This window comes from Rhinichthys klamathensis, unplaced genomic scaffold (assembly GCF_029890125.1).
Source record: "Rhinichthys klamathensis goyatoka isolate OS25496 unplaced genomic scaffold, OSU_Roscu_1.1 h1tg000109l_1, whole genome shotgun sequence".
In the NCBI taxonomy this organism is placed as follows: Eukaryota; Metazoa; Chordata; class Actinopteri; order Cypriniformes; family Leuciscidae; genus Rhinichthys; species Rhinichthys klamathensis.
The window spans coordinates 2,290,898-2,305,405 of NW_026606647.1; the positions used below are offsets into that span (position 1 = coordinate 2,290,898).

A 14,508-nucleotide genomic window follows, 5' to 3' on the forward strand; every position below is an offset into this window, starting at 1 on the left:
GCAGATTATCAGAATCAAAAAATTGGTATTTCCGTCAAAAACAGGTAAACGGGAGACTATTTGAATTAAAAAATACTACACAAAAGCCTCTCATTAGTTGAGGTAATGTTTTTATTTGAACAGTATCCACTATTACAAGCACAGACCTCAGAAATCTGCTATGCAGCATTTACAGGAAAATACAGTTTGCTCTTTCTTTGCAGTACAATCATCATCATCACCACACTGCATGTACATTGTTACAGTGCATGTAACACTCATCCAAATAGACACATCACAAAGTTTATGATGCTTTGTTTCTGTATCCTTGATTATATGGTCCCAGTAACAACCAAATCATCATTCATAACACATACTGCTTTCTGTTGGTATTGCATCTTGAACTGAACTATTAGTAGGAGGTTAATTAGTTCTAACTGTACTGTGCTGGTCTCAGTTCAGTGGATTTCTGAAGTTCTTCCCAGCAAAGTGAGCTTTATCCCCCAAGTCCTCTTCAATTCTGTGCATGAAGAAAGAAAGCAGGTAAGCAAATGACATAAAATACATATGCTTATTAATGCCCATACGTTTAGAACAAATAATATTTTTATTATCATAAACACAACTATAAGCTTACCTAAGGATCTGGTTGTATTTGGCCAGACGCTCTGAACGGCACGGGGCTCCTGTTTTAATCTGAATAAGAAGAGGAAAATAAAACAGTCAAGTACACTTGAGTATGTAACTGTAAACTGAAGTTCCTCATTTTTATGATAAATCTAAAATAAGATTAGAGCACACTGTACCTGTCCAGTGCAAAGTCCCACAACCAGGTCAGCAATGAACGTGTCCTCTGTTTCCCCAGAGCGATGGCTCACCATCACACCCCAGCCACTGGACTGAGCCATCTTACATCTGTGGGGTGGGATGTTACAAATTGAAAAGATCACCAAATACCTCTTTTAGGAGTTAAAAAAATTAGAGAATAGAATTCTACACTGAAAATCTGGAAAATATTTTGACAAAAGTGAAGATTTTTGTTTTGTTTTGAACTCACGCCTGCAGGGATTCGGTAACACTCCCGATCTGGTTGACTTTGAGCAACAGGCAGTTGCAGGCCTTGTTCTCCACTGCATTAGCAATGCGTTTTGGGTTGGTGACAGTGAGATCATCTCCCACCACCTGGATGTCCGTGCTGTTGGTGAAATTGGTCCAGGCCTCCCAATCATCTTGATCAAAGGGGTCTTCAATAGAGACCACTGGAGTAGTAATAAAAACAGATTCACATCTCAGTGTCTGAGCTCAAAGAAAAAAATGTGTAATGTAATTAGTGCAAGAGAGCAAAGAACTGATGGATACCTGGATAATCCTGAATGAAACTTTTGTAAAGGTCAGAAAGCTCATCAGGGCTGATGTATCGATCGGGGTCATCGGGAGACTTGAAGTCCAAGTCGTACTTTCCGTCACGATAGAATTCAGATGCTGCCACGTCCATGCCAATCACAATCTCATCTGTGTATCCAGCTTTACTGATGGCACTCTTCAGCAACTCTAGGGCTATTATTAACATCCGGAAAACAATATATAAGTTATAAGTTGTACAGTCTCATCCAGTATGATTGTTTTTTTCAAATACCTTCTTGGTTCTCCAGGATATTTGGTGCGAATCCTCCCTCATCCCCAACATTGGTGGCATCCTGGCCATATTTCTGCTTAATAACATTCTTCAGATTATGGTACACCTCTGCACCAATCCGCATGGCTTCCTTAAAGCTACTGGCCCCGACCGGCAGAATCATGAATTCCTGCATGGCCAACTTATTGCCAGCATGTGAGCCACCATTGATCACATTAAAGGCCTTTAGGAAAACAATGAAAATTGCAAAACTCAATGGGAGCATAACATTTTCTTCCATAATTTGCATTCGTACGTTTATTAAGATTTAAACAGAAAAAAAATCCACATTTCCAGTGGCATTACACTTTTTGCTCATTGTACAACTTCAAATACAAGAGCGTTCTGTTTCTCACCGGCACAGGAAGGATGACCTCGGGGTTTCCAGCAAGGTCAGCAATGTGACGATACAGAGGAACACCTTTCTCCGCAGCTCCAGCCTTACACACAGCCAGGGAAACACCCAGGATGGCATTGGCACCAAATTTAGCTGATGTTCGAAACAGTTGCAAAAGTTAAAGGATTATGACTAGACACATTACATAATATTTGCTTTTGTTCACAAGTTTATACACACAAAAAACTGGGAAACTATCTTTTGTGTTTGTATTTGTATTTTTGTGACAATGTTTTAAAGTGTACACTACCGTTTAAAAGTTTGTGGTAATATTTTCTAAATGTTTTTATAAGAAGTCTCCTAAACTCAACAAGTATGCATTTATTTGATTAAAAATACAGTAAAAACAGAAATATTATGAAAAATAAAAAACAGAAAGTTTAGAAGAACAACATTTATTTGAAATAAATGTAACATTATAAATGTATTTACTTTTTATCAGTTTAATTCACCCTTTACTGAATATAAGTATTAATTTCTTTTAAAAAAAATATTACTGGCCATACATTTTTGAATGGTAGTGTGAACACATTACAGGCCAGGGGTGTAAGAAGAAAAAAAAAACACAGGAAAAACATCTGAATGTCTTGGGCCACTTCTGATATCAAAAATCGTTCATGAGGATGGAGCTTGTCTAAATTTTAAATATCCTCTTAAAAAGCTCTTTGAGCTCAAACACAATCTAATTAAAGATCTATGCCACATAGGTAATGAACAACTGTTAATGAGTAAAGAGGTATATATTATGATTTACACTTGTTATCAGTTCCATCCAGTTCCAGCATGAACTGGTCAATCTTTTCTTGCTCAACTACAGGAATTCCCTATGTGACAGAGAGAAAGACAGCAAAACAAATCATTACCAACCCATGTACAGTTACTACACTGGTTTAATTACAAAAGTCTAAAATTCTCACCTGGCTGATCAGGGCAGGTGCAATAGTTTGGTTCACATGCTCAACAGCCTTTAATACACCTACATTGCACAGAAAAAGATGGCATATATGAGCAAAATAGGTATAAGCACAAGTTATTGTGGATTGAATGGTGCTGCAGTTAGACACATGCACAACGTAACATTCCCTTGCTTAGTTTAGCTGCTACCACAAAGCTACAGATCAGATATTTGTCAAATTTTGTATGATTTGTAATGTCAGCCAATCGAGTGCCATAAACAATCTTTATTTATCCCATGCAAATATTGCACACTAAATAATTTAAACAATTATTTTTAAAGTACCACAGTAAAGATCCTTACATTATTCACTGATGCGAATCACATGCACAAGCATTTTTAGAAATGTACATCATTTTTTCATAGTACATAATTCAGGTCACACAATTTGACACTGGGTAGAATGTGTCATGCAAATTCAGACCCATCAAACCAAAAAAAAAAAAAAAGTTTTCTCACTTGTTAACTTGGTATCTGTTAACACAAGGCTGAACCAATGATTCAGTACATTTCATAAGTTTTCCTTCCCAATGTAATAGAGAAAAACATAGCTGGTAAAAGAGAGACAGTCCATTGTGTTCAGTAAATAAATCTAGCTTGACAAGTCTTGGTTATTTCCAAAACAATGTACAATAAATGATGTAAGACCAGATTCATTCATTGAAAAAGCAGAAAAAGCGTTTAAACAATAGTAAATGTGTTTCTGTTTAAAAAGACATGAAAAAGCAGAGTTACCTTTTCCCAGGTAACGTGACTTATCGTTGTCTCTTAGTTCCAATGCTTCATAGATTCCTGTAGATGCTCCACTAGGGACAGCAGCTCGAAACAAACCTGTTTTAAAACCAGCAGATTAGTATTTGTTCTGCTTGTAATGCTTGTATACTGAACCATCTTCATTTTGAGTAATCTCGATTTGGAAAGAAATGTCAAGGAGAATCACCTCTATCTGTGTAGAGGTCCACCTCTACAGTGGGGTTGCCCCTAGAATCAAAAATCTCACGAGCATGTATCTTCAGGATAGACATGTTCCTAAAAGTAAATTATAAAGAAAGAGCAATCAGCTTCTGCTGAAATAGTTATCTCTGCAAATCTAACCACATATCTAAAGGAGATTTCAAGGAAACCTGAGAACACCATCTGCTTTACAGTAATACTGCTGACCCACAGGGTCACTTTGTCAAATCCTCTTGTCTGCTATTAGGCAGACAAGAGGGAGATTTAATTTTAGAAGGGAAATAGCGGCATAAATGAATCCACATCTCTTTCAAGCAAATACATGATTAATAGTTTTCAAAATGCACATTGTGTATTGAAGATTGTGCTATCTTTTGGGGCATCATGGGAAGCTCAGGTCTAATTGGATTATCAGCTGTCACTCTCTGGGCAGTATGCTGTCAAGAGAGAACAAAAAGCTTACTCAACGGGTCTAGACGTTTTTGCATACAATACATATAATAAAAACATCAACAATTTTATTTGTTAAACTTTACAGTATTATGAGCGACAATGCCCAGTCTCAAACTCAGTCATTTCCTTCCTGGAATCAGATTTTCCCCCGTATAGTTTGTTCTGCAAATATTTAATCTAATTACAGTGTGTGAATACGAGTGGGCGTGATGGAAAGCATGACTCATCGCGGTCCTCAATGTCGAGTGCTTATTCATGGTGACTCTCATCCAGCACTTCATTAGTCACACTCGAGACTGAGAACTTAATGCTTTCTGTCTAAATATCTAATTATTAGCGTACTACGATTGCCTAAGGCTAAGACTAAACCAAAAGCCTGGTTACAATATAAAACATATGTAAAGTTAGCTAGCGGAGAGTTTAAAGTTTATAATACAACGCTCCTTACCTCGGCGAAACGGTATAATTAAAGCGCAAGATGAAGAAATCAAGCTCTCATTCAAGTTCACACTCAACGCTGGCGGCTCTGGTTAGGAGAGTGTTATCAGTGTGTGGTCACTCTCAGAGAAAACTCACCCATAGGGGGAGATTATAGAAAAGATTACTTGGCTAGAATGGCTGCGAGTCTTGAAACAAGTGTTGTGGGAATGGGCGGGGCTTTGCGGTCAGGATGTTGCCGCTGTTTGGTCGGATTTAACATAATTTAAAAAAATAAACTCCTATATTTCAACACTTTACTGTGTATTTGCATTTAAATGATTATTAAGATGTACATCTGAATTATACAGGTGTAAATTATTGTCCAGACCTCTACCGAAGGGGACAGAGTTATCACGTGTTAGTTGTTACTTTTCTCAACACTGCCTAGGCTTGACCAATCACAGGTGTTTGATGATTTTATTTAATAGCAATTGTTTTGAATTATTTTCATCTGTACGGGAGATGAACATACCTGGAATTAATAGATTTACTATTGTTTAAACGATTATGCTTTTTAAGTGTACAAATGTCTAAAATAAGTTACAAAAATGTATCTGAGATTTGAATGCAGCTCAATGGAGAATTCGGCTTTCTGAGCAGTCATGCGCTCCCTTGAGGAAGACACTTTTGTCTCAGAGAAAACGGTGATTACCTCGCCACATTTTCCACTGGAGAAAGTTGTAGTCCGTTCTCCAGCAATTTAATAGGCTATACGGTGTCTTTTTTATAAATTGTTATCTGCCATGGTTTGATAAAGTTCCACTATTTAAATTAGGCCTATTTAAAATCTAAGAATCTAAAATGTTCGACGTCATCAAAATCGTGCTTAAACTTGAAGCCCTGGTCTTAAAATCGTGTAGAAACAATATAGAAGCAATACATTTGGTCACTGTCCTTATGACACGCATATCACAGCAAGAGAATGATGCAGTCATATGATGCCAATCTGTTAAATGATATCTCAAATTCATAATCTTAGATTGTTAAATCATTAACCTTCTACTAGCCTATATTCTTGTCTGGAGGGAAAATGTGATGCAATGAACAAGAGGCACAATAGAGTGTTTGTGTGCTGGAGAATCCTGGCAACTCATTCCCTTGGGCCAGTAATCCCTCAGGTCATTGCCCCCACCCTCCCTCCTCCATTCCCTCTTTTTATCCCTCTCTCTTACAGTGTCACATACAGGTGTATTTCCCCTCATGTACATTTTGTTTCGTGGAAATGGTTGATGTTTTGTCGCTTCTTTCAGGTACATGGTTTCTCAGGAGGCCTTGCTGACAGCAGCTGATCCCCATATTCCTCCATCCTCTCGTCTCACAAATCAGACCTCAGGGATCTCATTAGCAATCCACAGGCTTTTGGATATAGTGAGGCATTGACCTGTTGCCTGGGTTACAGCACAGTCCCCGTGTCCCAGCATTAACTCCTGCTAGGGTTGGAACTCTCATATCCTTTGCTCATTGCACAAACTAAAAAAAAAATGACAATCTGCAATAAATCTAAATTTTTATTGACTGCACAAGTATAATTATTTTATGTGTATATCAAATATCAAAAACCACAGAGCCCCATAACTATTTTTTATTGACACAAGCAGTTTAAATAAGTATTTTTTACTGTATGTGCATCATATTTGTGCATGATATTTATGCATAAATCTACTGACCTTAATTTTACCTGCCCTTTTTGAAGCGGCCCATGCAAGTAATGCTACTGAGCCCTGACACCTGTTTAGTAGGCCTGTCATGAACAAACAAAGAGCACAAGCACTTCATCGTCCCAATGAAACCTTACAGCTCTAAATGCCAAAATCAGGATTTAATAGTGCTTTTAGAGTGTGGAACTTTGTTTTTATTGTCGACAGAGTATGTTTTCTACCTGCAAAATCAAGTTCCAGATTTAAGTTCAAAGTTGAAATGTTAGGTGGACAGAATTCTCACTTTTTCTTAAAATTTTTAAGTTATAAAATCTCACATTGCAAGTTGGACTGATTAGCCAGTCTGAATTTAATAGTCAATTTGTCCGAATGACTTGAATTCATACACAAGTCTTTTTAATAATGTTAAACATTGATAATTATTATGCATAATTTGACATTGATAATCTTGCATAATCATTTATCTATCATGTTTTCTGATTATATGTTTGAATTAGAAATGATTTCGGTTTAATATTCTTTATTTTATTTTTTGCAGTCAAATGAATAAAAAATGCTGAGTAAGAATGTAGTAAAAAAGTATATCAGTTGGGCCTGGTTTCAGTTTGTCTATTCAACACCTCAATGGAGTTTATTATCATTGTAAACAATTCAAATGATCATAGGAGCTCACAAAGGACACATTTACTGATTGCCGATCGTCTTTTTTAACTTGAATCTAATGATGAACATTAGAAAGGAGAGTAAACCTTAAAAATAAAGAGGAGAGGAGGCTTATTCTTGTCTGTTGCCCTAAAGTCTGACCCAGAACAAGAGACACAGAGGATGGGGCGTGGTCTTTTTGAAGGTTAAAAGCTTGTCTCATTTGTGTACTCAGAAACCCAGAGGCACTTCCACACTAAACTAACCAATCACAGAGCACAAGACACACCTGCTCATAGAAGAAGAGCAGGGATTGGTCACAGCGTAAAAATGACACCTGGGCAGGGCTCCAAGGTGTACCTGAAAACCTAGATGTTTTGTAGGAACGGTTTCTTCGCTTCAGGAGCTTTAGGAGATTGTGTTTCTTCTCGTGCTTGAGACTCCATTAGTAATGTCCTTGTGTCTTCTTCAGCTGTCCTCAGACCGGTTCGAGAGGTTTGGCCTAACGTGGAAGAAGCAATCATACCTTTATCAAGAGGAAGGAGCAGGAAGTGATCTTCCTCAGCTAAAGCGACGCTGCGACACAATGGCATCTCTTGTGCATGACTCCATACTGAATGACCGCAACAGGAATTGATAGGGTAACTAATAGTTATTTTTCATTTTTTTAATACATTTAACAATTTGACCAAATAATTCATTAATTGCAAATAAATGTCTTTGTATGTCAGTTATTATATACAACAGAAATGCTAATAGTAAACTATAAAAAAGACAATAAGATGGAATTAAACAGACATAGTATTTTAGATTTTTTATACCTACTTACAAAAATCCTTTCTTACTTAAATATAAAAATGAAGTATGCATTTTAGTATGATATGTCAATCATTGAAATTTGTTAAACATGAGTGCCCAGCATGTTAACTTTCACTTCCGTAATGTGTCAAACCTGTTTGATCAGTTTAAAACAAAGGGGTATGAAGTACAATATGTAAAGCATTTAAACAAATTACGTGAAATAATACAACATAAGTTTTTAATGTTATAATTTAATGGTGTTTAACATTAAATAGACTTGTTGCATCTGAGAAACTGTTTAAAGACTTTTAAAATGGATTGACAGATGGACACATGCTCTCATACGCATTATTTTTCCTCTCTTAATAAAAAGGTATTGGAAACAAGAGAAAGGAAACAACAATAGAGCCAAACCATAAAGACTTGCTTAGCTTGGTTTCAGTAGTAAGTGAGTTATCTCGAATCTTATCTAATCTAACGTACAGGTGAGGGGTCAGTCAGGTGCACATCAGGTTTAGGTGACAAAGATCAGCCATTTTGATTAGCATGACTAAGCGCTTTCCTTACCACCGACGTTGTGTGGTTGTAATGGGATTTGGAGGCTGTAGACACAATTTTGTTTTGATGAAGGTGCGACCAATTAGTTGAACTCTCTCAGGTCAAGGGGACGTCTCAAAGGTCATAGTTGCCAAGCAGACAGGGCAGGGCATACACTTAAGAAGAAAACTACTGGGGTTTCAATGTTTTTTGTTCTTTCTAATAATAGTTGTCAAAAAAAGGAGTAGGAGTTACAGCAAAGTGGTTAAAAATGACCATGAACAGCTTACATCAAAAGGATTGGGGTCTGATGCAAAATAAGCGCTGTTCAAAGGAAGTATATGAAGCTATTAAAAACGAATGACGGGCCAGTCAGGAAAATAGATAATCATTAACAAACACCTTACAACGTCTTGCGAAAGTACACTAACTATCATTTTATAGTGACACACAATATGAAAAGCATAGAGTCTTCCCTCTTGTTTTAGATGGGGTGAAAAAGTAAAAAAAAAAATCAATGGCAAATCATTTGAGATCTACATTGGATGCCCATCTCCATCTTACAAGGCAGTTTTGGATGTTATATCTTCTCTAATACTGCCTGGTAATGATGCAGATGGTCCTCTACGGGCATCGTTAAAAATGCTTTGCATCTGGGTGTGGACACGCACACTATATGCAAATATGCGCACATACAAATACACAAAGGAAAATATGCCATGGTGAAATGTGTGTTCTTTGGCTATAGTTGCTTTGAATGCTATGATGCTGAAGAAGTTCATCTATTGTCTCTAGGGTACATCTTACCCGGCAGTGCTTGGCTGTTCACTGATGTTCTAACACTGTCTGGTAACGATGCACTCTGGAGGCTCAGTCACCATGGAGTTAATAGAATATGAACATAAAAGTGAAGTAGCTATATGAAATAAAGCATTTTGGCATGTGAATATTAAATCAAATCAGTGATTTAAAATGGAAAAACCAGTTGAGACGGCTTGATTAAAATAAAAGGAGTGTGATTAAATAACAGAGAAGAACATAGACCATCAGTAAAGGTCTGAACCGCACCCTGTTTCATCCAAATGCCTGCATGAATGTCACGAAAGTAATTCCTCCATATCACACACCCTCTAATGTGTGTCAACGATCAGTTCATCCTCCTTTTCATGTGTCTTATTGTGTGCATGACACCTGAGATCTGTGTGACAAACACTAATTGAACTGCACCTACACAGTTCACCTTTCCTGTTTGCTGTACAGAACGGGAAGTGATGATTTGAAACCCATTTTACTTCTTTTCCAGGTCATTATATAATGGAAAATGCAAAGAAAAAGCTAACTTTTTAAGCAATTTAATGATAAAAGAAACATGTAAATAACACACAGACTCGAATGAAAAATATTGTTTCTTATGGAAAATATATCTATGACCCAATAAAATATTTTGGTTGTATTCTGAATGTGAATAAGGCATAATGTCACTTTCTGTTCATTAAGTAATTGCAGGACTGTGTTGTTCACCCAGAAATGAAAATTCTTTCATCATTTTCTCACCTTCATGCCATTAAAAACATGCATGACACAAACAAACACTTGTTTTTGTCTATTCAAAACATTATTCATAACCTGATCAAGTTTACATCACAATCTATATATGGATGCTGACTCTTCTGACATTGACCCTTTAGTTTTTCTGCTTTTGAACTGTTTATAAACCTGCCATGATGAATATCTGCTTGCACTTTATGCTTTACTAGACCCTTTAAACAGTTTCCTTTAAGACCTTTCTCCTGAAAAAAAAACCCCACTTTAATTCGTCATTTTCTTTTTGTCTGCTTTCATCTCTTCCAGTCACATGACATCAGACCCTTTCCTCTGCCTCTCCGCTGCAGTAAAATCCTTTGATTTGTGTCTTACCAGGCAAGTTTAGATGTTGATATTCTGTCTAATACTGCCTGGTAATGCCATCAATCACAAGGAATTTGATCAACATTTATCCTTTTCCATAATGTGACACTGTGACAATGACACATTGATTGATTAATTTACTTTTTTACTCATTTTTAGAATTGTTGTCTAAAACAGTCTTATGTATTTTCTTTTGACGTATTAAAGAATATGGATCTGACTGTTCCTTGTCATATTGTTTAATTGTATTCTTATTTTGTACTTAAGTCAATTAACGCAATAAAAAAAGATTTACATCAAATATAGACTTTGTGTGTCACTTCCAGATGAAACACAGTGTTCAGATGACCAATAAAGTTGCATAAACTTTCCTTTTTTTCTGATTATAAGGATTTTTATACATCATTGAAATTGAATATTTTGATTTGTAGGCTATATACATTTTATAAAAAAAAATTTAATGAAAACAATTGTAGTGTAAAAATAGGCCTATATCCAGTAAATAGTTTACTTTGAACAAAAACTCACAAAGTGCAATAGATATTTTTAAATATTTTAGAATATACACACTCACAAATACACACTCACATTCAATGAACATAGATACAAGAGAAACTTAGAAAAACAAAAAAAAAGTCTAAAATTATATATTAGAAATATGTAAAAGGTTCATCCACATATCTTTGCACTCTCAATAAACATAAAAAATTCTAAAATGTTATATGTATATAATTATATGTATATATATATATATATATATATATATATATATATATATATATATATATATATATATAATAGGCTTTATGTTCATTGAGAGTGCAAAGATATTTGGATGTACCTTTTACATGGGATGTATAAAATAAAATCAAGCAGCCCGGCTTTTCATCCAGTCCACTAGATGTCAGCACTTACATAGTGAAGTCTTGACTGTTTACAATAACGAATAAACCAAACTGTGCTACTACTTCCTTATCACGCTTTGCGACATAATTTTAAATAATAAAAACAATAATACATTCTGTCTAAACTATATTTGCTGATCAACAGACATGTCTGGAATACCGCCGGATTCTTGGCAACCCCCCACAGTATCGATGGATACAACGTAAGTCGCACAGTACATTAGTAATAGAATTGTGAATGAATGAGACACGTTTTGATAACACATTGCACTATCAGTACGTTATAGCTGTGGTCATATATATATATATACATATAAACGTGTAGCTTCAATGCTTGATTGTATGAATGATGAAAAAGGGTTAAAGATCGAATCACGCACTGATTAGAGATTGTTTTATATCAGAGTGCTAACGTGACCCAATGTCCGACTAATTCGGTTCTTCCGAATGTGCATCATTAGACAACGCTAAATTTTAAGTTGTTTCTGAAAGATGTTATATGCTCTTTAGTGTTGGGTGTAATTACTAAGTAATCTAATTAACGTTACTGTAATTTAATTACTTTTCCCTTGAAAAAGTAAAGTAAGGGATTACTCTGAATGTTGCTGTACTTCTGTAAGGACTTCTGATGTAATTGCATTAAATATTGTATAGATTATAAAACAATAGTGGATTTAACATCAAAATGTAATGTTATTTTTATTGTAATTTCTCCCTTTACACACAGTTCAGTTCAAGAATATTTTATGCAATTGTTTATTTGAAAGAATCAAAAGTGCAGTTTTGTGTCTATCCTTGGATTGTTCAACTGGTTGAGGTTGATATGGGATTTAGAAAGTAATAAGTAATCCAATACATTTTATAGAGAGTAATTAGTACAGTAATCTAATTACTCTGTTGACGATGTAATTAGTAGCTAGTAATTAAGGTAACACTATTTTACAGTGTCCTTGCTACACGTTACATGAAGTTACTGTAATAATAACTATAAATGATGCATAATTACATGCAACTAACCCAAACCAACCCCTATTCCTCCTAACCCTAACTCTATTACATGTAGTTAATTATTATTACTCAGTACGTAAGTTAAATGTATAACACAGAGACCTTAAAATAAAGTGTAATCTTTATTAATGACTTTTTAGCGCAACTTACCCAACACTGAAGCTCTTACATACAGAAGCAAGATGGAGTATGTTTGTGAATTTCTAAATTTTGTATGGCAAATTCTATATTCACAAATAAAAAAAACTGCTATGTGTACCAAAATGAGTCGCTGAAATAGTTATTAATGCTTATTACCAAAACAAAGACACAGTGTAATGTGCTTTTGGGAAATATTAAGATTTTGTGCTCTTTCCTCTTCAAGGTTTTTTAGTATGTTGATTTTTTTTTTTAAAGTAATCTTTATTGTCTGTTATCAGTCATCTGTTTTAATCTGTAACTTTCAAATTATTTCTTGATAAAAAAAAAGATATATGAACAGACATTTGGTTTATGCTTGATGCTAAAATTAGCAATCCACCATTAAAATTAAATCAGCTATTATTCAGCTATAAAAGTAACTTACTTTTGGCCTATAGGACTTGTCCAAATTGGAGACGGCTCTCTGTTCAGAATGTGTCACTAAATTGTTTATCTGCTCTGATTCGATTTTGTGAAAACCGGTTAGAAAACAGTTAGACCGGTCCAATTAAAAGATCCAGTTCAAAAGAACAATTCATACATGAATCAGACATTGCTAGTAGACATACCCACACTTCACATTGTCTTTTCAGGATGGGAACTATAGTGCTAGAACTGTACTGGAATCATGCGCCAAAAACATGCAAGAATTTTGCAGAGCTGGGCAGAAGAGGATATTACAACAACATCAAGTTCCATCGCATCATCAAAGACTTTATGGTTCAAGGGGGAGATCCAACAGGCACAGGTGAGACAGCCATGGAAACAATACTCATCATTCAACACTCCTTTTAGACATTTCATTTGACAGTTCAATAAGATGAATCAGAGTAAGGTTGTTGAGAAGTCAAATTCTACATAGTTGTTACAGAAAAATTGGTGAATTAATGTCAATAATTTGCTTTACCAAGGGAAACCATGACTACTTTTGTCTTCAGTACCATAATAGATGAATGGAATTTAATTTTAGTTTGTTTGGGTTGTTTAACCATTAATTTGTATGACAAATTTCTGCAGGTCGTGGTGGTGCATCTATATATGGCAAGCAGTTTGAGGATGAATTGCATCCAGAGTTGAAATTTACAGGTGAGTAGAAATACACAAGAGTAGATTTAATAGTTCTGTAAATAGCAGTAATGAGCAGAGCACTCAAGTGCTATGGAAATATTTTGTCCGCTCACAAATTTATGGCATAATTTTATAAAAAATAAATATCCTGCATAAGAACTATAGGTTGTTGCTTAGATTTTTAAATTGCAGATCAGCAAATGCTTGATTACTCAGGTTTAAGTGAATCTAATGATTTGTGGACTTTAGTGTATTTAGTGGCTGTATTGTAATTGCTCACAGCACTTGATCATAATAAATGTCAGCAATATAGTAAAAGTGGGTTGAATCATATTTATCCTAATATCATTGCTTAATTTAATAATAGAGTACAAGTTTATTATAACTCAAGCTGACTTGAAAACCATAAAGTCTTCTCATAATTTTCATGATAATTTAAAAAAAAAATGATGTTTGTATTTTGTAGGTGCTGGAATTCTCGCAATGGCCAATGCAGGGCCAGATACAAACGGAAGCCAGTTCTTCTTCTCATTGGCTCCCACACAATGGCTGGATGGGAAACACACTATATTTGGACGGGTGTGCCAGGGCATTGGAGTTCTTAATCGTATTGGCATGGTTGAAACCAACAGTCAGGACCGTCCTATGGATGACATTAAAATTCTCAGAGTGAATGTACCTAACTAAGATGTCTAACATTTTATGCCATATTTTTGTACTGTCCTTTTATTACATTAAACTTTCAGAGTTTTCATTAAATATGTTCTCTTGGTTACCCCGAGTACAAATCCCTGGCCAGAGGGTGGCGTCTTAACTATATGAGTTTGGGTTCATTATAGAGAAACTGTCTTTTTAATGTGTACATTCCTTTACATGATGCTAAATGACACAGAAAGGTGAAGAATTAT

At 35.3% G+C, this 14,508-nt stretch overlaps 2 protein-coding genes across 2 annotated transcripts; one reads left to right on the forward strand and one right to left on the reverse strand.

Annotated features, from left to right (window-relative positions):
* Positions 1-354: 354 nt before the first annotated feature.
* On the reverse strand, positions 355-5,055 carry eno1b (enolase 1b, (alpha)). The gene is made up of 12 exons (XM_056253838.1): positions 4,862-5,055; positions 3,947-4,035; positions 3,742-3,837; positions 2,969-3,027; positions 2,806-2,875; positions 2,011-2,144; positions 1,616-1,838; positions 1,339-1,536; positions 1,037-1,238; positions 786-894; positions 617-675; positions 355-499 (listed from the first exon to the last, which is right to left on the reverse strand). The coding sequence occupies exons 2-12, from the start codon at positions 4,029-4,031 to the stop codon at positions 433-435; spliced, it is 1,302 nt and encodes a 433-aa protein (XP_056109813.1). The 5' UTR covers positions 4,032-4,035; positions 4,862-5,055; the 3' UTR covers positions 355-432.
* Positions 5,056-11,357: 6,302 nt separating this feature from the next.
* On the forward strand, positions 11,358-14,359 carry ppil1 (peptidylprolyl isomerase (cyclophilin)-like 1). Its single transcript, XM_056253844.1, has 4 exons — positions 11,358-11,547; positions 13,126-13,280; positions 13,550-13,618; positions 14,067-14,359. The coding sequence occupies exons 1-4, from the start codon at positions 11,492-11,494 to the stop codon at positions 14,285-14,287; spliced, it is 501 nt and encodes a 166-aa protein (XP_056109819.1). The 5' UTR covers positions 11,358-11,491; the 3' UTR covers positions 14,288-14,359.
* The last annotated feature ends 149 nt before the right edge of the window (positions 14,360-14,508 follow it).

Coding starts and splice junctions, on each gene's coding strand:
- ppil1 (XM_056253844.1), top strand. CDS start 11,492: ATGTCTGGAATACCGCCGGATTCTTGGCAACCCCCCACAGTATCGATG. Junction 11,548..13,125: donor ACAGTATCGATGGATACAAC/GTAAGTCGCACA, acceptor TTGTCTTTTCAG/GATGGGAACTATAGTGCTAG. Junction 13,619..14,066: donor TCCAGAGTTGAAATTTACAG/GTGAGTAGAAAT, acceptor TGTATTTTGTAG/GTGCTGGAATTCTCGCAATG.
- eno1b (XM_056253838.1), bottom strand. CDS start 4,031: ATGTCTATCCTGAAGATACATGCTCGTGAGATTTTTGATTCTAGGGGC. Junction 1,537..1,615: donor TATCCTGGAGAACCAAGAAG/GTATTTGAAAAA, acceptor TGTTAATAATAG/CCCTAGAGTTGCTGAAGAGT. Junction 676..785: donor TGGGACTTTGCACTGGACAG/GTACAGTGTGCT, acceptor CTTCTTATTCAG/ATTAAAACAGGAGCCCCGTG.